The 22,191-nt window shown below is 42.6% G+C and overlaps 1 protein-coding gene across 1 annotated transcript in view; it reads right to left on the reverse strand.

Annotated features, from left to right (window-relative positions):
- LOC124596446 overlaps nt 1-21,063 on the reverse strand; it is a 37,385-nt gene extending 16,322 nt beyond the window's left edge. The window contains exon 1 of the mRNA XM_047135581.1: nt 20,938-21,063. Coding sequence (XP_046991537.1) covers nt 20,938-21,035 — 98 coding nt within the window. The 5' untranslated portion in view covers nt 21,036-21,063. The remainder of the gene's footprint in view (nt 1-20,937) is intronic.
- Nucleotides 21,064-22,191: the final 1,128 nt, after the last annotated feature.

The raw sequence follows: 22,191 nt of genomic DNA on the forward strand, positions 1-22,191 counted from the left end.
AATACAAGTCAAATTACTTCGATTTATTGTTTCTTTTGCACATACCACACTCCCTATGCTTATCCAGTCTCGTTGTGAGTCTTTCATATTTACACAGAAGTAATCATTGCTAAATTGTGTCTTCACATTAATTACACAGGTAATCACTGATCATGGAAACATTGTCATTTACGTTCTACTAACAATATGTTTCACCACGACACTGCATCAACCATAAATATCTTAATTACTTCCGCGCGCCTTTCCGCGAAATAACTGGATTATACTTTTCTTCAGGTAACCTGCGTAACACTTTTAACAGTTAATTCCGTTTTCCACGAAATTTTCAGATTACTTGTCCGCGGCGCGGCAGCGCGCGACCGCTCCGCCGCTCCGTGCGGAAGCTCAACACCGACCCTACTCCCCAAGCTAGGAGTGGGACAACTCGAGGGACCAGGCCGGTTTAATTCGGGTTGAGGGGATTTCAAGTGAAACCGAGTTGCGTTCGCGTTGTGCGCGACGACCGCTGCTACCGACGAGGATTTCGCGCGAGGATGGAGCTCATCGCCACCGCACCCACCGAACCGCAGTTGACCCCAGTTGAGCCTATACATCATTAGCGTCATGGCAACTCGGAAATTAAAATTTTAAGTACAGAGTGACTGAGGAAAACGACGACGAAGCGGTGACTTTACACCATTCATGCTCGAGCAGCAGTATTTGGCTACCTTAAGATCGTCCGATTGCCGGCCGCGGTGGCCGTGCGGTTCTAGGCGCTGCAGTCCGGAACCGCGGGACTGTTACGGTCGCAGGTTCGAGTCCTGCCTCGGTCATGGATGTGTGTGATGTCCTTAGGTTAGTTAGGTTTAAGTAGTTCTAAGCTCTAGGGTACTGATGACCTAAGATGTTAAGTCCCATAGTGCTCACAGCCATTTGAACCATTTGAAGATCGTCCGATTGTCGTCAAAATCCTTACAGCAAATTCCGGGTGTCTCATGAATGTATCGCTGGATTCCAGCCTATAGCACGGCAAACATACATGCATGACGAAACACTTGGCCACTTTACAATCAACCTGTAGCCGTCAGACTCTTTACAGCACCTTTCAGGTTTTTCGCAAGTTTGTCTTCAAAATTTCAAGCCGAAGACCGAAAATTGCGCCCTATGTAGTATACATTCCACTCGTAACTATACTCAGGGTGTTTTTAAGTGATTACACTAAAATATTTCGAAAACTACACGTCGGATCAAGAAAGTTCGTTTGCCTCGGTTAGGAGCATCCTGCGACAACACACTCAACACGCCATCCCACACCATGCGTGGGTGGCGGGGGCAACTATCACATCTTCTATTTACTATCAAAAACAGTCTTTATTACAATTTATTTATTATGGTGACCGGTTTCGACCACTACTGTGGTCATCTTCACACTTACAAGTCGTATACAAAGCATTAATAAGGGGCTACATACAGTAAAGAAAATACATAAAGTTATAAAGCTATAAAACGATGAATTACCAATGAGTAAGAACCTCCTTCTGCTGGAGAATCACTACCGAAGAAACTAGTGCACGTCTTACTATATATAATGGAGGCTCCGTCCACTTCTGACGGTATGATATCATTACTAACCAATGAGTTATAAGTCGAATAACAATTTAAAATTTCATGTCCATTATAATTATCCGGGTTGTTATACCGTGGTCGGTTGATCACTTCTGTATCCATTCCCAGCGTTTCGTTCCCGTCTGCAGAGGACATCTTCAAGAGTGTCTGTAGCTCGATGGAAGGTCCAACACACCCACTGGCTCGCTACTGACTGCCGCTAAATTCCGTGTCCGCGCGCTACCGCGCCGAGGCGTGACGTCACGTGTTTTGAAAACGTCAGTGCAATTGGCCGCTGTCCGCTGCTGTCGATCGCCGTTGCCATCACCCAGTAGTGGACGGGTGGTACACATCTTCATCAACACCGGCATCCATAAACCGTTTAATTTCACGCCCTCCTCCTTTCGATTGAAATTATTAGGGTGTTTGGTGATTTCGATTGCCTTCCTGTAGAGCCTTTCGTAATATCCGCTTGTGGCCGCTAGTGCTTGCGTCTCCTCAAAACGAATATGGTGGTTACCTGGTTAGAAAGCATGCTCCGCAACAGCTGATCGTTCCGTTTCTCCCATTCTACAATTGCCCTTGTGCTCTTCCAAACGCTTTGAAACAGTTCTTTTGGTGGTACCCACATAAACATATCCACAGCTGCATGGGATCCTATACACTCCAGCTTTTTCCAATGGTTTGCGAGCGTCCTTGGCAGGCTTTTGGCAGGCTTAAGGTATTCCTGTATCTTCCTGGTGGGTTTGTAAATTACGCTAATACTCCGCTTCGTCAAGATCCTCCCTATTCTTTCCGTTACATTTTTAACAAACGGCAGGAAAACCTTAGATTTTGCAGTAGCCTGTACGTCACTACGGTTTCTGCGTGGCTGTCTCAACGCACATTTTATTTGGGCGGACGAATATCCGTTCTTCATTAGTGAATTATAGAGATGTTCCATCTCAGCGTCGAGCAACTCAGGTTCACAAATATTTCTAGCTCTGTCCGCTAACGTCTTGATAACACCCCGCTTGTGTTGTGGATGGTGGTTCGAATCCCGGTGCAAATAACGGTCCGTGTGCGTGGGTTTGCGGTATACTGAGTGGCCCAAACTACCATTTTCGTTTCTAAAAACAAACACATCGAGGAAATGTAATTTGCCGTCTGCCTCCTCCTCCATTGTAAACCGAATTCTCGAGTTTATACTATTCAGTTGTTCGTGGAACAACTGCCATGTCTCCACAGCACAAACGTGTCATCCACGTATCGGAATCATACATTTGGTTTTTTGCTGGCAGTACCTAAGGCCTGTTCTTCGAATTTCTCCATAAAGAAGTTTGCAATTACGAGACTTAGGGGGCTTCTTTATGGAGAAATTCAAAGAACAGGCCTTCCACTTTCGCAACAACTTCGTTAGAAAGAAGCCTGCTCCCACATCCTTGCACTGGCGTTTATCCTCACCTTGGCAACCACTAAATTGCCTATCGACTTCACACAACTCCAGTGGAGAGAAGCCTGCTGCCTCATCTTTGGAACGGCGTCCAACTTCACCGTGGCAACCAGTGGTTCCAAATGGTTCAGTAACAGGCCTTGAGAGGGCAACCCATGTACTGTCAAAACGAAGTTCATTTGTCCTACATGTTTAAATATTTTTGACGCTCCTTAATTGACAATAGCTGTTAAATAAGCTAAGTTTAGTGTGTGTTTATTTTTATTTCTTGACAATGTTCTTTTAACTAAGAAATTTTACATTGTTATTCGACTTATAACTCATTGGTTAGTAATGATATCATACCGTCAGAAGTGGGTGGAGCCTCCATTATACAGGGTGTTACAAAAAGGTACGGACAAACATTCAGGAAACATTCCTAACACATAAATAAAGAAAAGATGTTATGTTGACATGTGTCCGGAAACGCTTAATTTCCATGTTAGAGCTCATTTTAGTTTCGTCAGTATGTACTGTACTTCCTCGATTCACCGCCAGTTGGCCCAATTGAAGGAAGGTAATGTTGACTTCAGTGCTTGTGTTGACATGCGACTCATTGCTCTACAGTACTAGCATCAAGCACATCAGTACATAGCATCAACAGGTTAGAATTCATCAGGAACGTGGTTTTGCAGTCAGTGCAATGTTTACAAATGCGGAGTTGGCAGATGCCTGTTTGATGTACGAATTAGCACGGGGCAATAGCCGTGGCGCGGTACGTTTGTCTCGAGACAGGTTTCCAGAACGAAGGTGTCCCGACAGGAAGACGTTCGAAGCAATTGATCGGCGTCTTAGGGAGCACGGAACATTCCATCCTATGACTCGCGACTGGGGAAGACCTAGAAAGACGAGGACACCTGCAATGGACGAGACAATTCTTCGTGCAGTTGACGATAACCCTAATGTCAGCATCAGAGAAGTTGCTGCTGTACAAGGTAACGTTGACCACGCCACTGTATGGAGAGTGCTACGAGAGAACCAGTTCTTTCCGTACCATGTACAGCGTGTGCAGGTACTATCAGCAGCTGATTGGCCTCCACGGGTACACTTCTGCGAATGGTTCATCCAACAATGTGTCAATCCTCATTTCAGTGCAAATGGTCTCTTTACGGATGAGGCTTCATTCTAACGTGATCAAATTGTAAATTTTCACAATCAACATGTGTGGGCTGACGAGAATCCGCACGCAATTGTGCAATCACGTCATCAACACCGATTTTCTGTGAACTTTTGGGCAGGCATTGTTGGTGATGTCTTGATTGGGCCCCATGTTCTTCCACCTATGCTCAATGGAGCACGTTATCATGATTTCGTACGGGATACTCTACCTGTGCTGCTAGAACATGTGCCTTTACAAGTACGACACAACATGTGGTTCTTGCACGATGGAGCTCCTGCACATTTCAGTCGAAGTGTTGGTACGCTTCTCAACAACAGATTCGGTGACCGATTGATTGGTAGAGACGGAACAATTCCATGGCGTCCACGCTCTCCTGACCTCAACCCTCTTTACTTTCATTTATGGGGGCATTTGAAAGCTCTTGTCTACGCAACCCCGGTACCAAATGTAGAGACTCTTCGTGCTCGTATTGTGGACGGCTGTGATACAATACACCATTCTCCAGGGCTGCATCAGCGCATCAGGGATTCCATGCGACGGAGGGTGGATGCATGTATCCTCGCTAACGGAGGACTTTTTGAACATTTCCTGTAACAAAGTGTTTGAAGTCACGCTGGTACGTTCTGTTGCTGTGTGTTTCCTTTCCGTGATTAATGTGATTTGAAGAGAAGTAATAAAATGAGCTCCAACATGGAAAGTAAGCGTTTCTGGACACATGTCCACATAACATATTTTCTTTCTTTGTGTGTAAGGAATGTTTCCTGAAAGTTTGGCCTTACCTTTTTGTAACACCCTGTATGTATTAAGACGTGCACTGGTTTCTCCAGTAGTGATTCTCCAGCAGAAGCAGGTTCTTACTCATTGGTAATTCATCGTTCTATAACTTTATAACTTTATGTTGTTTCTTTAATGTATGTATCCCACAAATAAAGCTTTGTATACGACTTGTAGGTCCTAAGATGACCACAGTAGTGGTCGAAACCGGTCACCGTAATAAATAAATTGTGATCCAGACTGTTTTTGATAGTAAATGTCTGTAACACATTGATCATTGTCAATCCCATAGTGTATTCAAAAGTAATATCACACCTTCAACGCGAACCCCCGTTTTTTCATTGCAGATTACGATTCTGCGGTAAAACCTACATACGTTTTGCCTGAAGCATTTTCATAGTTTCGCCACAGATGGCGCTGTAACTGGAGGAATAGAAATGGGTACACAGTCGTAATTTGCGACATGCTACTCAATGGCCCTTGAATATCCAATGGGACATGGGGCGCTGAGAGGGCGCGACAGGCCAGTATTTCATAACTTATGATTGGAAACACGATTCGCAACGTTGTATTCCTCCGACATATTTAACACTGGACTACTCGACGCACCACTGTGGATGTGTGGCGAACTACGACGTGGCATAACAGGCAGCACACTGCGACCGGAGCATACGTTTCGTGCAGACGCAGAACACATAGTGGCTCTCTATACATTACAATACTTGCACAGTATTTATTGCCGGCACACCTACTATCATTTGGAGAACAACAAGAGGAGGATGACTGTTGCAACCACAGAAGAAAAAACTGAAATGATCCAGATTTACGGAAAATTTAGTAGAAATGTTGAGGCTGCTGATGCCTTGTATACTGCGTTCTTTTACAAGGTTGTGAACGCCTTTATGTCTTATGGCAGCGTACAGACCAACCAAAGCAAACGTGTTACAGGAGAAACGAATGATGCAGCTGTACTAGCGGAAGTGCATCCCAACTCACAGATAAGCCCCCTGCAATTACACCGCGATTCTGGTATGTCCGTAGGAAGTACTGTCACAATACATAAGTATCATCATTACCTCGCGTCAATGCATCAAGAACTTCATAACGCCGATTGCTATAACTGGTTAGTGTTTTATGAACGGGCACGTCAGCAAATACAAAAGACAGCCACGTTCTTTGCTGAGGTACTGTTTTCCGATGAGTCTACATTAACAAACCAGGGTGGCGTTAACCGGCGTAACATGCATTACTGGAGTGTAGACAATCCCCACTGGTAACGGAAAGCTGACCATCAATGTCTTTGGTCGCTTAACGCACGGTGTGGCCTTATTGGGAACAAATTCGTTGGTCAGTATTTTATCAACGACACGTTGACTGTACTCAAATATCAAACTTTTTGAACGGAAACTACCTGTTCTACTGCAGGATGTTGCCCTGGACGTTCGAAAACGTTTGTGGTTTCAGCGCATTACTCAATTGAAGCACGGCAGGCATTACACCTTGTTTACAGTCCGCCCCGGTAGCTGAGTGGTCAGCGTGACAGACTGTCAATCCTAAGGGCCCGGGTTCGATTCCCGGCTGGGTCGGAGATTTTCTCCGCTCAGGGACTGGGTGTTGTGTTGTCCTAGTCATCATCATTTCATCCCCATCGACGCGCAGGTCGCCGAAGTGGCGTCAAATCGAAAGACCTGCACCAGGCGGACGGTCTACCCCACGGGAGGCCCTAGCCACACGACATTTCCATTTATACCTTGTTTACACTGGTCGGTGGATCGCCAGAGGTGGCCCTATAATTGGCCCGCTAGGTCGGCGGATTTGACGTCGCCGGATTGCTTTCTGTGGGGATATTTAAAAGACCATGGTCGACAGCATCGGAAACGCCTGTACTGACATTCCCACAGATATATAAACGTGTTGAAGCTGGATGCACTGCGTTGGAACTCTTACTGTAATTGGAAAAGTAGAGTAGCGTTAGCCTCAAGCCACGGCCGCAGTAGCGCGTCGAGTAGTTCCCTGTTCGATGTGTCGAGAAATATTACGTTGCGAATAAGGTTTCCAATTAGAAGTTATGAAATACTGGCCTGTCCTAACCTCGCAGCATGGAAGTGAGGTCCCACGTGCCGTTGGATACTCAACAGTCATTGAGTAGCATGTCGTAAATTAGGATTGTGTACCCATTCCAATTCCTCCATTTACAGCGCCATCTGTGGCGAAACGAAGAATTTACCGTAGAATCGTAATCTATAGTAAAAAGCGGGGGTTCCCGTTGAAGGTTTCAAAGTTGACCCCACCACCCACCCACGGGGTGGGGTGGAGTGTCGCGTGTGGTATTATTAGACGTCTCCCTCCGAGACAAACAAATTTGAATTACGACTTTGTTTTTGATCCACTGTGTAGTTTTCGAAATATTTCAATCTCTTCAGTTGATATGAACACCCTGTAGATAGCCACCGATTGAGATACTGCGAAGTTCAGGTTGGTTTGCTGAACTGAATCGTAATCTGCGCAAACGGGAAAGAGGGAACGGCGTTCAATGTTGCCTGTTTTCTCGTCCTAACTCGGTTTCAACTCGATATACGCAAACTTTCAACTCAATTAACTCGGTTTTGCGTAAACCCGAGTTGCCACTTCGCTACACCAAGCCAACACGGCGCGTGACCACTAGCACTGGGGCATTGTTGGTACAGCGTGGAAAGAATGGTTCCTCACAGAAAAAAGGCGCGATCGGCATCGAAAGTTCCAAAAGCCAGCAATAAGTGCGGAATACAATACCGATACGTTATGACATTAAAGATAGCAGTACTCCTTACAAACTGTCTAGTGACTACGCATACACGAAAAAAGATTAAGAATTAAACTAAAAACGACACAAGTAAATCAAAATATCTCGCTTCTAGTTAGAAACTCGTAAAGTAAATACACGTACGAAAGATACACTGTTCTGTGCTGCTGCTGGAGTAAGAGCTGCCACGTGATTGAGGCCTACATTGACGGGGATGTGCTATGGATAGATTTAACTGTTAATCTCGGTGTACGAAAATGTGTCCGCTCTGGTGCCCTGCCAAAGGCTGAGTTATCCGAGCATGCACTATCCGTCCTCACAACTTTACTTCCACCGGTACTTCGCCTCCAATCTTCCAGACTTCACAGAAGTTCTCTTGCATAAGTTTCCGGACTACCATTCTTGGAAGATAGGACATTGCGCGAACATGGCTTAGCCACAGCCTGGATGACAGTTTCCAGAATGAATTTTTCACTCTGTAGCAAAGTGTGAGCTGATATGAAATCTCCTGACATAATAAAACTACGTGCCGTGTATCATCAAGATGATCCAAGCACAGTCCAGGTAACTGCCAACAGCCTATCAAGCCACGTCAATCTAATTGTACTATCGTCATAATACACTCACGCAAACACTAGCAAGCCCCTTACTAGTTCACATCCGCCCGTCTGTATTCAACGCCATGTTCAGTGATCACTCCAAAATACTTTATAATATTGTACCAGTCTAACGAGGGAAGACAGGCAGAAATAGTTCGAGCCATCGACTGAAGTTTTCCGTAAAATTCGTCACTGAAACAATGAGTCCTGTTTCGGCTTATAGATCAGCTCTCGACAGTTTTTGAAAAACAAAAAAAATACATTGGAGTTTTCTGTGCTGCTCAGTTGTAATGAGTGTACATGAAACTCTGTAGATGAATGGTCGGTAGCTGATTGATATGTGGAGGATCCGGTTTCGATTCCCAGTACTATTAAGAATTTTTCGTTCGGTGGAGGACTGGTACGTGATGCACTCAGTCTCGTGATGCCAAGTGAGCAGCTACTTGATCAAATGCTAGCGCCTCCAAGGCCTGGAGTCTGCAAAACGGCCGGGAGAATTGTGTGCTGTCCATCCACACCTCATGCTCGTGACGTGTTGAGTTAAGGGGGGGGGGGGGGACACGGCGCCTGGTAGACATTCTCTCAGCCTTCGCTGCATGACGAGGCGCTTGTACATAAAACATCAACGACAATGAAAAGGTCGAATCAGGCCTGGAGACGTGCTAACGTAATCCAGTGGTAATGCCGACTATCCAAATCTGGCATAGATTTTCAATTTGCAAGGCTTTGTAATCCGTACATCCGCCACCACGTACTAGTCGCCAAATTCGTGTTCCTGTTGCGGCGACTTCTTCTTCATCCAACATCCATAAAACTAACTGCTTTCTCATCTTGCGCAATTGATCACCGTCCTCATACCTCTCCGTTTGCTGCAGGGAGTTTCGTTATTCTTAGGGAGACCGTCACAGGACATGGCAGAGAGATTTGTAGCTAATCGGGAAACACCTCCACAAATATTACTATGCTGTGAAATATTAACCATGATGCTAGTCAAGCACTTGATGGCATATTTTGAAAACGTTTGCAGAATTGTTCCACTGCAATATATTTCACGTCCAGAGTTAAATATTCACTCTGCAGAGGAATGTGCGCCGTTTCCAAACTTATTGGCAGGTTGAAACTACCCTAGGCGTATAAATACGTAGCGATAAGACGGCGACTTTTGTTTTCTTATGAAGCATTTGAATTTTATCTACAGAAATAGCTGTATGAGGGTGATCTGGTAAAGCAGGTTAATTCAGTGAAAGAACAGTATATTTAATTAATTCACGTAGTGAATGAAAGGATCACATATTTAGAAAGCCGTTAAGCATTTAATGTATTTTTTATAACCTAATTCCTTGTGGTGTGTGGAATGTGTTATTGTTTATTTAAGTACAACCTAGGTTTTGGCCTTTTGCTCCATTTTCAAGTCTTTGATTTTATGTCTTTAACATATATTGCAGAATACTTAACATGTCAAGCTCAAAGGTGGCTATAAATTAAGAAAAATATTGGCTCCCCACAAAATGCCAGATGTAAAATAACAATCTTGTAACAGTTCAGTAAATAACCGTGGTCTCGTAACAGATCAGTAAATAATCTTTTATTTACCAATGTAAGCCTGCTTTTACTTAATATGACGTGCTTCCACTATTATTTACTGACCTGTTACAAGATGGTGATTTTACATCTGGCATTTCGTGGGGAGCCAATATTTTTCTTAATTTATGGCCAACTTTGAGCTTGACAATGTGTTAAGTGTCTAATACACGTTAAATACATAAAATAAAATACTTAAAGTGGTATAAAATGCCGAAACCAGGGATGTATTTAAATAAAAATTAAAACAATCAACTGGCGATGTATTCCTGTACAAAATATTTTACGACTGTTGCTCAGCAACACAAAAAAATCTTTTAAGTTGAGTGCTTCCATCAACACATACCTTTAAAGACTGAGGGTAATTTATTAATACTTCTTCAGACTCCACATTGAGATCGAAGTGGGTTTCCCCATCACTGCCTGAAGTTTGGATCAGGAGTATCCACAAGCAGGTAGCAAGGCCATACAAGTTTTAATACCGTTCCCAGGACCCTACTTATGTTAGGTAGGTTTTTCATCATTGACAGTCGTCAACACGAAATATAGATCATAAATGAAGATGGCGAAAGAGCAACGAGTCGCAGGTTTTTATTTTGGTCCAGCTGAAGCGATCAGTGACTTGAATGGTTATTTTCCGCTACACGGAGACCATTTACAACCATTCATGGACTTCATGTCCCCAAAGAATATTGAAAGTTTTATGGATGACATTGTGCCATGTCACTAGGCCACAATTGTTTACGGTTGGTTTGAGGAACGTTTTGGACAGTTCAAGCGAATGATTTGGCCACCCAGATGGTCCAACATGAATCCCATCGAACATCCACACCTACTTTCTGGCTTAACTGGAGTACAAAAAAAAAAAAAACTACAGAAAAATCTCCTTTTCATGCAGACATTTCAAGCATCAGCAACGTCAGGCTTCACTCTTTTCATCTACCCTTGGAAGCAGCAAGAATGTGAGTTGGAAACGGCTTTAATACTGATGATTGCTGGGGACACACATGTCAGACTAATGCTACGACAGTAAAACTTAGGAAACAGTGCATATCGACCAAGCGACCTGATTGTGAATCACCAAGCAAGAAAAGATCGTTTCTTAAACGAATAAGAACACTGGAAGGTGTGCTGACTCTTCGCACAACTTGAAGAAAATAACTTCACCTAGCTGTGACTGTGGCGATGAAAAGTAGGCTGTTCGCCACGTGATTCAAGAATGTTTAACGGAGTTCCTCGTGACGACGCGGAGCTAAATAGCCTATATTTGTGGCCTGAAGAGTAGTTTGTAGTTTGAGATGATTGTAATATTATTTGTTTGTGATGTGGTCACACACTAAATAAATAAATAAACATTGTTTTATCCGAAAGAAGAACTAAGTGTGATTGTTGTGTACTAAATGGATGAGGAACCACAGTGGACCCAATATTAACTTTGTTTGTCTCCATTAATTATTGCCTCAGGATCAGAAAATCACCCCCTGTCTACAGTTAATGATTTATGGAGAACAACTTTCTTAATTCTTGTCGTTAGTATGACGTGAGCAACATCTTTAATCCCATAAAATCTTATTTTTTGTAACGCAGTGTGAATAGGTTACAGAAGGTACCGTTTGATGCTGTTTTGTCATTTCATTCTTGTGGAACACATCTAAAATCTGTTCTAATATATCAGGCAAAGAAATGTGGGTATGTAACGACTGGCAGCAACATAATGTAGGACAGATAATTAAACAATGGCAGGAAATACGTTTAACATTATAATAACGAGTAACGTCTGAAGATCACTAATTCCGCCCAGCCCACGTAACGTTGAGTAAACATTCAGCTATTTGTACGTTACTTCATTAAAATAACTTGTACACGGCCGATAAATGTCCTTTGTTTCATATATTATGTTTGAAATCAAATGTTGTCTATTGGATGTTGTCTTTCGCTGTCTCAAATGTTTTGACAATGTAAGACACTTTCAGTGAACAAAAAGAAAGTCTCACTTTAAACTGACGCCAGAAAAAGAGTTTTTACATGTGATTTCCTTCAGTAACAGAACTAAAAATTCTATTGCAGGAAGCCCCTTCCATTGACTAGGCCATCTGCATTATACCATATATTAAAATATTTAACTGAAAAAAATTCATCTACTAGCATTTAATGTGACATGTCTAAGGTATCGACTATGAGAACTATTGCATTATGCTGGATAAACTCAAGTTTGTGACTGGCATGATACTCTGTGCAATTTGTTAAATTTATTTTAACTAATAGGAATCTGTGTCTCTTGTTAGATATCTCAAGCGATTTTGTGCTGAACAATTTTCTAACTGAGGATACGTAATTGTCGGTATTCATGAAGATTTGATATTGAGTCTGCTCCTGTTCTTGCTGTGCACAAATTATCTCCTATCTTGTACTGTGAAGTCGCATTGTTCCCTCTAAAATGATGCAGATATCATAATCAAGCCTAGTAGAAATGTTTCAAAAAGAGCAATCAAACACACAGTTTACTTTGCATACTTCTTCTATTCGTAAATGAATGAAGTAATATTCAGGGCCAATTCCACACTTAGAGACAAAGTGCTCTTCATTAAAATCACTGGAAATTATATTTAAACATTTTTGGAAGGTGACTAGCAAAAGCTGTCAAGAAATGCATAAAACGCATGTTTGACCATCAGCTGCTATTATTTTAAACCCAAATATCGACCGATTTCAGTCATGGGCCATCTTCGTGGCTATTATGCAAAGATACAAATAATTATATGTAGTGTATAGGAAACGTTAAAAATTCTTTTCCAAGGAAGTGCAGAATATAAATGAGTGCTTACAGGGTTAAAATGGTTTAAGCCACAGCATTACATTTATTGTTACTTAAATAATGTTTAGAGCATGTCATAAATATCAATATACGGCGCAGGACTTTTAGGAGAAAACATACCAAGTGTACACAGAGCAGTACTGAAGAGATCAGGACTGTAAGTATTACATTGTCAAAATATTGAGGAATTGGTCAAAGATCTTTAGAAAGTATTTTCGTCATGTGGTATAAAAATATATCGGTGACAAGTTTCTCGCCAATGTAGAGGAATGAACTATCTTTAATGAACATCTTTGGTGTAGTTACGTATGTAAACAGAAAACGAAGTTTTATCTCCAAATATAGAATAACATCGATCTTACAATACAAGATAGATAACAATATAAAACCGTAATATTATGTAGCATCACATTAAATGCATGTACTTGATTAAATGTATATGAACAAACGTCAATTATATCATAAACGTAATGGAAATCGTATCCATAACATTAAAACAAGCTGAAATATAGTGCTCAGAAATGGGTTGAAATGGCAGTCAGAATTCATATGCATCTAAGTTATAGTAATAAACAATTACTGTAAAATATTGAATATATTTCGAGGAAAACCTCATATGTCAATAGAGCTTTGTTTCAGTGCTTAATTAGAAGCCTAGTATGTCAGTAATGCTAGTCACATAAAGAAGGGGAGGGGTATAAACAACCACAACATAACCAACTATGTGTCCAAATTTGCCTTTGATTATTATTGACAACACATGTATATAACAGTGGTAATGATGAATAGCATTTTTAACCAATGTAAAACTTAAGCTAAGAGGCATTAGAGGCTCAGCCATTTAGTATATATTTTGAGAGACGTATAGAAAAAATCTTCACGTAATCAAGACAAGTGTACTTGCGTATGACAGACTGAAAAACATTAAATGGAATGTAGACGTCAGGCTACAGATGACGTACACAGTATATCAATACATGACAGTTATGAACATTATAGCATTTTATAATAAACAGTTTTAAGTAAAAAGGAAATATATGACCTGTTGCTCATTAAAATGAGAATCACATCTTGAGAGTAAGAATATACATCAGGCAAAGGCAAGTTATTGACCAAAAGTCCATGTCAAAAATAATAAAAGTTAAAATTGCAATTACTGAGTGTTTAACATACTCAATGTAAAACAACAGGCTGTGGCTAAACCATGTCTCCGCAATATCCTTTCTTTCAGGAGTGCTATTCCTGCAAGGTTCGCAGGAGAGCTTCTGTTATTTGTTATTTGAAAACAGTAATTGCACTCTCATTGCGCTGATTTATTTTATAAAAAGTTTCAAGTCTAAACTTCCGATAAGTTTTCTTTCGTAATGAAAATAACAATTTAAAAGTTAAGATTTATATTTTGTGTTAGGGTGTGAGTAAATGAGAGTTATTGTGAGTGTGCATGTGGGACATACGGCAAATTTCAATTCTGTATTGTATTACACCTTACGTAAATAACAAGTGTTATGTCACCAGGGTGTCATGAAAACTGTAAAACCCCATAACTGGCGGTTATCTACGAGTGTTTGCTTTTGTAATAAGGCAGCCAGAAAGGTAATAAGAGGATAATCAGTTCTAAAGACTATTTCAAGCATAGTTTTTCTCTTAATTTTCGTTTGGTTTGGTTTGGTGGATTGATATTTGCAGCATGAAATGACACCTCTCCCATTAACCATGGACCTTGCCGTTGGTGGGGAGGCTTGCGTGCCTCAGCGATACAGATGGCCGTACCGTAGGTGCAACCACAACGGAGGGGTATCTGTTGAGAGGCCAGACAAACATGTGGTTCCTGAAGAGGGGCAGCAGCCTTTTCAGTAGTTGCAGGGGCAACAGTCTGGATGATTGACTGATCTGGCCTTGTAACACAAACCAAAACGGCCTTGCTGTGCTGGTACTGTGAACGGCTGACAGCAAGGGGAAACTACAGCCGTAATTTTTCCCGAGGGCATGCAGCTTTACTGTATGGTTAAATGATGATGGCGTACTCTTGGGTAAAATATTCCGGAGGTAAAATAGTCCCCCATTCGGATCTCCGGGCGGGGACCACTCAAGAGGACGTCGTTATCAGGAGAAAGAAAACTGGCGTTCTACGGATCGGAGCGTGGAGTGTCAGATCCCTTAATCGGGCAGGTAGGTTAGAAAATTAAAAAAGGGGAATGGATAGGTTAAAGTTAGATATAGTGGGAATTAGTGAAGTTCGGTGGCAGGAGAAACAAGAGTTTTGGTTAGGTGAATACAGGGTTATAAATACAAAAGCAAATAGGGGTAATGCAGGAGTAGGTTTAATAATGAATAAAAAAATAGGAGTGCGGGTAAGCTACTACAAACAGCATATTGAACGCATTATTGTGACCAAGATAGACACGAAGCCCACGCCTACTACAGTAGTACAAGTTTATATGCCAACTAGCTCTGTAGATGATGAAGAAATTGATGAAATGTGTGATAAGATGAAAGAAATTATTCAGGTAGTGAAGGGAGACGAAAGTTTAATAGTCATGGGTGACTGGAATTCGAGAGTAGGAAAAGGGAGAGAAGGAAACATAGTAGGTGAATATGGATTGGGGGAAAGAAATGGAAGAAGAAGCCGTCTGGTAGAATTTTGCAGAGAGCATAACTTAATCATAGCTAACACTTGGTTCAAGAATCATGAAAGAAGGTTGTATACATGGAAGAATCCTGGAGATACTAGACGGTATCAGATAGATTATATAATGGTAAGACAGAGATTTAGGAACAAGGTTTTAAATTGTAAGACATTTCCAGGGGCAGATGTGGACTCTGACCACAATCTATTGGTTATGAACTGTAGATTAAAACTGAAGAAACTGCAAAAAGGTGGGAATTTAAGGAGATGGGACCTGGACAAACTGACTAAACCAGAGGTTGTACAGAGTTTCAGGGAGAGCATAACGGAACAATTGACAGTAATGGGGGACAGAAATACAGTAGAAGAAGAATGGGTAGCTCTGATAGCTCTGAGGGATGAAGTAGTGAAGACAGCAGAGGATCAAATAGGTAAAAAGACTAGGGCTAGTAGAAATCCTTGGGTAACAGAAGAAATATTGAATTTAACTGAAGAAAAAAAATTTATTAACATCGAGTATAGATTTAAGCGTCAGGAAGTCGTTTCTGAAAGTATTTTTATGGAGTGTAGCCATGTATGGAAGTGAAACATGCGCGATAAATAGCTTAGACAAGAAGAGAATAGAAGCTTTCGAAATGTGGTGCTACAGAAGAATGCTGAAGATTAGATGGGTAGATCACATAACTAACGAGGAGGTATTGAATAGAATTGGGGAGAAGAGGAGTTTGTGGCACAACTTGACAAGAAGAAGCCACCGGTTGGTCGGACATGTTCTGAGGCATCAAGGGATCACAAATTTAGCATTGGAGGGCAGCGTGGAGGGTAAAAATCTTAGAGGGAGACCAAGAGATGAATACACTAAGCAGATTCAGAAGGATGTAGGTTGCAGTAAGTACTGGGAGATGAAGAAGCTTGAACAGGATGGAGTACCATGGAGAGCTGCATCAAACCAGTCTCAGGACTGAAGACAACAACAACAACAACAACATGAAATGACATAAATGACTCTGCGAATGTTAATTGGAGTAAAACATTTTAAGCGCGAATATTATCTTGAAAGATTGATCTGATTGGCTGTTCGTTTTGATCAACCTGTCAGAATGAAGTCTTTCCCGCGCATTGGAATGAGTTATATGCCCTGAAAGGAAAGTCATTCAGACAGTCGTGGACTAGCTGCGGGACGAGAAGGTCATGTTAGACGTGTCCGAAAAAGTTATTTGTAAAATGAAGAAGTGACTGTTATTTCGCGTTCGGTTTACATCGCCATGCAATCAGATGCATTTACGGACAGTTCTGTGAAGTTTGGGAGTTTTTTGTTTGTTGTAGACAAAACCGCGTGTGAAACTATCGACCTTTGTGAGGAATGATGCTTGGCGTGTTCAGTATGCGTTTACAAAACATTTTTTGGCGAGCATCTTCCTTTGCAGAATCCACTGAAAAAGTCCCAGTATGAAACTCATTTCGTAGCAGAGTATTGGCTGTATTAATCTCATAATATTTCAGGTTGGATTTAATACATTTTCTGGCTGTCTCGATTGTTATATAAGTGTAGATGTGCTGTCGACGTAAATTTGGGCTTATTGACACTATAATTAAAAGACAATAAAGAACATTAGTATCTGGAAGCGGACATTTTCAATGGGGGAAGGAAGCATCCACTTTTGCCCGTTATTACTAGATATTTTCAGGTTTATTTTGTTACCTGAGTTACGCGGACTATGCAATCGTAAGTATGGACGATGGTTTTCTTCAACGCTGCTTTTAACATCGTCTGCGTAGTATCTACGAATGCAGAGCAACGGATGGTGAACGAACGCTGCACTGAGGTAGGTGCACATTGATTTACAGCTTGCTTCACTCAGTACTAGCGAACTTTTTAACACCGCTCCGCCGCATATGCTTCTACATCCTTACATTTGTCCTCTAGCCATTCCTGCTTCGCCATTTTGCAATTCCTGGCGACCTCATTTTTGAGACGTTTGTATTTCTTTTCGCCAGCTTCATTTACTGCATTTTTATATTTTCTCTTTTCGTCACTTATATTCAATATCTCTTGTTTTCTACTAGGCCTCTTTTATTTACTTACTTGATCCTCTGCTGCCCATTCTTCTTCTACTGTATTCCTTTCCCCTGTTCTTGTCAATCGTTCCCTAATGCTCCCTCTGAAACTCTCTACACCCTCTGGTGCTATCAGTTTATTTAGGTCTCATCTCCTCAAATTCTTACCTTTTGCAGTTTCTTCAGTTTTAATCTACAGTTCATAAGGAATAAATTGTGGTCAGAGTTCACATCTGCCCCTGGAAATGTGTTACAATTTAAAACCTGGTTCCTGAATCTCTTTCGTACCATTATACACTCCTGGAAATTGAAATAAGAACACCGTGAATTCATTGTCCCAGGAAGGGGAAACTTTATTGACACATTCCTGGGGTCAGATACATCACATGATCACACTGACAGAACCACAGGCACATAGACACAGGCAACAGAGCATGCACAATGTCGGCACTAGTACAGTGTATATCCACCTTTCGCAGCAATGCAGGCTGCTATTCTCCCATGGAGACGATCGTAGAGATGCTGGATGTAGTCCTGTGGAACGGCTTGCCATGCCATTTCCACCTGGCGCCTCAGTTGGACCAGCGTTCGTGCTGAACGTGCAGACCGCGTGAGACGACGCTTCATCCAGTCCCAAACATGCTCAATGGGGGACAGATCCGGAGATCTTGCTGGCCAGGGTAGTTGACTTACACCTTCTAGAGCACGTTGGGTGGCACGGGATACATGCGGACGTGCATTGTCCTGTTGGAACAGCAAGTTCCCTTGCCGGTCTAGGAATGGTAGAACGATGGGTTCGATGACGGTTTGGATGTACCGTGCACTATTCAGTATCCCCTCGACGATCACCAGTGGTGTACGGCCAGTGTAGGAGATCGCTTCCCACACCATGATGCCGGGTGTTGGCCCTGTGTGCCTCGGTCGTATGCAGTCCTGATTGTGGCGCTCACCTGCACGGCGCCAAACACGCATACGACCATCATTGGCACCAAGGCAGAAGCGACTCTCATCGCTGAAGACGACACGTTTCCATTCGTCCCTCCATTCACGCCTGTCGCGACACCACTGGAGGCGGGCTGCACGATGTTGGGGCGTGAGCGGAAGACGGCCTAACGGTGTGCGGGACCGTAGCCCAGCTTCATGGAGACGGTTGCGAATGGTCCTCGCCGATAGCCCAGGAGCAACAGTGTCCCTAATTTGCTGGGAAGTGGCGGTGCGGTCCCCTACGGCACTGCGTAGGATCCTACGGTCTTGGCGTGCATTCGTGCGTCGCTGCGGTCCGGTCCCAGGTCGACGGGCACGTGCACCTTCCGCCGACCACTGGCGACAACATGTACTGTGGAGACCTCACGCCCCACGTGTTGAGCAATTCGGCGGTACGTCCACCCGGCCTCCCGCATGCCCACTATACGCCCTCGCTCAAAGTCCGTCAACTGCACATACGGTTCACGTCCACGCTGTCGCGGCATGCTACCAGTGTTAAAGACTGCGATGGAGCTCCGTATGCCACGGCAAACTGGCTGACACTGACGGTGGCGGTGCACAAATGCTGCGCAGCTAGCGCCATTCGACGGCCAACACCGCGGTTCCTGGTGTGTCCGCCGTGCCGTGCGTGTGATCATTGCTTGTACAGCCCTCTCGCAGTGTCCGGAGCAAGTATGGTGGGTCTGACACACCGGTGTCAATGTGTTCTTTTTTCCATTTCCAGGAGTGTATAATCAATGTGAAACTTTCTGGTGTCTCCAGGCCTCTTCCAAGTATACAGACTACTTTCATGGCTCTTAAACCAAGTGTTAGCCAAAATTAAGTTATGCTCTGTGCAAAATCCTACCAGGTGGCTTCCTCTTTCATTCCTTACCCGCAGTCCACATTGAGTTGCTACTTTTCTTTCTCTTCTTTTTCCCACTATCGAATTCCAGTCCCCCATCACTAATAAATTTTTGTCTCCCTTAACCATCTGAATAATTTCTTTTTTCTCCTCATACATTTCTTCAATCTCTTCGTCATCTGCGGAGCTAGTTGGCATACAAACTCGTACTACTGTGATAGGCGTGGGCTTCGTGCCTATCTTGGCTACAATAATGCGGTCAGGATACTGTTCATAGTAGCTTGAACGTACTGCTGCATTTCCCCTATTTGATTTTGTATTTATAACCTTGTATTCACCTGACCGGAAGTCTTGCTCCTCATGCCACCAAATTTCACAAATTCCACTATATCTAACTTTAAAATAACCATTTCCTTTTTTAAATTTTATAACGTACCAGCCCGATTAAGGTATCTGACATTCCACGCACCGATCTATAGAACCCCAGTTTTGTTTCTCCTGATAACGATATCTTCCTGAATAGTCCCCGTCCGGAAATCCGATTGGGGGAGTGTTTTACTTCCGAAATATTTTACCCGAGAGGACGCCATCATCATGTAACTTATCTTGACTATTTACAGTTTGACGTCCGTGCATTTAGAAGCAACTTCAGATACCTTGGCAGGCAATAACTTCAACATTTTGAACATGGCTGCACTTCAGCAATGGTTAGAGATCAATAAATGAATTCAAAGGAGCCAACCAGTTGCAACAAAAGAGCGGTTTTGTTCTCCTGTTCCATATGCTTGTATATTGTTTTATACTTTTTGAATTCATTTACTGTTCTCTAACCGTTTCTGAAGCAGCTGTGTTCCACATATTGAAGTTTTTGCATACTATTGTATCTAAGGCTCCTTCTAAATACGTGGACATAAAGTTGGAAATAGCGAAAACACGTCCTGAAGAAGATGGACTTACATCCATTGAAGTAGTTAAAGGCTGAATAAAACAACCTTTGCTGCGACTGTTTGGCTGCTTTGGATTCATTTTGCTGATCGCTAACCGTTTTTAAAGCGCAGCCACGTTCAAAATATTGAAGTTTCTGCCTGTCAAGGTACCTAAGGCTGCTTCTAAATACGTGGAGATGAAAATGAAAGTAGTCAAAACAGGTTACATGTACCTCTGAAGAAGATGGATTTACATCCACCGAAACCATGGTCAAAGATTGAATAAAATCACCTTATGATGCAACTGGTTGGTTCCTTTGGTTTAGTCTACTGTTCTCTAACCGTTACCGAAGCGCAGTCACGTTCAAAATAATTATGTAGATAACGTGCCTCCTGCTAGGTGAGAGCAGTTTGGGGATCGCATCGTCATCTGGCGGTAAAACACGAGTCACGTGTGTAACAGCGAATTCTTATCAAAAATATTCCTGTGATTATAACAGAATATTACATGTTTCGCTTCTTATTTTTCAAAAATCACCGAACTAGAGACGGATAATCCGCACTCGGATAAACGAGAAAGTGTTGTATTTCTTAACTAATTGACAAGTGCCATGCATATCGAGGTATCCTTACCAGAAATGTGATCTATGGAGTATGCAAATAAATGAATTTAAACATAAAGACAGAGGTTGCGTCAACAAGCATTGTACTGAGGTTATTATTTGTTAAGACTGTTTGAAGCGCGCGCTGTGAGAACACGTAGCAAGCCTCACCTTCTTTTCTCCATTTCCACTGTGTTGTGTAGAGCAAGTTGCAGCTGATCCTTCTGGGCCGCGTACGAGACTATTTTAGGTTCTATATAGGCGACCATGTTCTGATGCTCTAGTGATTTCCGCAGTGCCTTTCGCTTTTACGCTGACATTTACTTCAGCCTGAGCTTTATATGAGTAGTTAAACGAGAAATTAATGTCGCAAAGGCCATAAAAAACCAGAAAAAGTGTTTTCTTACTAACGCGCACCACCGTTCATTTTTAAGAGTATCCATGAAACTTGTAATGGACCTTTTGTGTCGTTGCTACACGAAGATTGCAGTGTTGATACATACATGCTGGGCGGATAAACCGGTTTATTTGCTAGCAGAATACCTCATTAAAGAAACAAGTTAGCATATAAGAAAATAGCTTAATCATTAACGCTAAAAGGCACGCGTTGTTGTGTAGTAAACGTGAGGAAATTGACCATATCGCTTCCGAAACGTCGCATTAAATAATTAGTTCGTTACACAGCAGTTGTAGTCGCAAAAGGCCGTCGTGTTGCGTGAAGACTTTTTCATTGTATGCCCTTCACGAACATCACTGTCTGATTTGTACCGAGCGAGGTGACGCAGAGGTTAGCTCACTGGAATCACGTTCGGGAGGACGGCGGTTCAGACCCGCGTCCAGCCATAGAGATCTAAGTTTCCCGTGATTTCTCTAAATCGCGCAGGGTAAATGCCGTGATAGTTCCTTTGAAAGAGCACGGCCGATTTCCTTCTCCATATTTGACGCAGCCCGAGCTTGTGGCCCGTATCGAATGACCTCGATGTCAACGGACGTTGAACCAAATCTTCCTGCCTTCCATGCGCCTAATTTGTCCATCATAATCCGAGAGACGCACAATGCCATATTCTCTCTTCATCGCCGTTTAGTACTTCTCATGGAATGCAAAGTAACTTTTTATTTAAATATGCGTTTAAGGTTAGGTGAGTCACATCACTTGTAACTACACTGAAGCGCAAAGAAACTCATGTAGGCATGCGTATTCAAATACAGAGATACGTAAACAGGCAGAATACGGCAGACAAGTGTCTGGCGCAGTTGTTAGTTCGGTTACGCGAGCTACAATGGCAGGTTATCAAGATTTAAGTGAGTTTGAACCTGGTGTTAAAATCGGCGCACGAGCTATGGGACGCAGCATCTCAGAGGTAGCGCTGAAATGGGGATTTCCCCGTACGACCATTTCGCTAGTGTACCGTGAATATCAGGAAT

The sequence above is a fragment of the Schistocerca americana genome, chromosome 2 (genome assembly GCF_021461395.2).
Source record: "Schistocerca americana isolate TAMUIC-IGC-003095 chromosome 2, iqSchAmer2.1, whole genome shotgun sequence".
Classification (NCBI taxonomy): domain Eukaryota; kingdom Metazoa; phylum Arthropoda; class Insecta; order Orthoptera; family Acrididae; genus Schistocerca; species Schistocerca americana.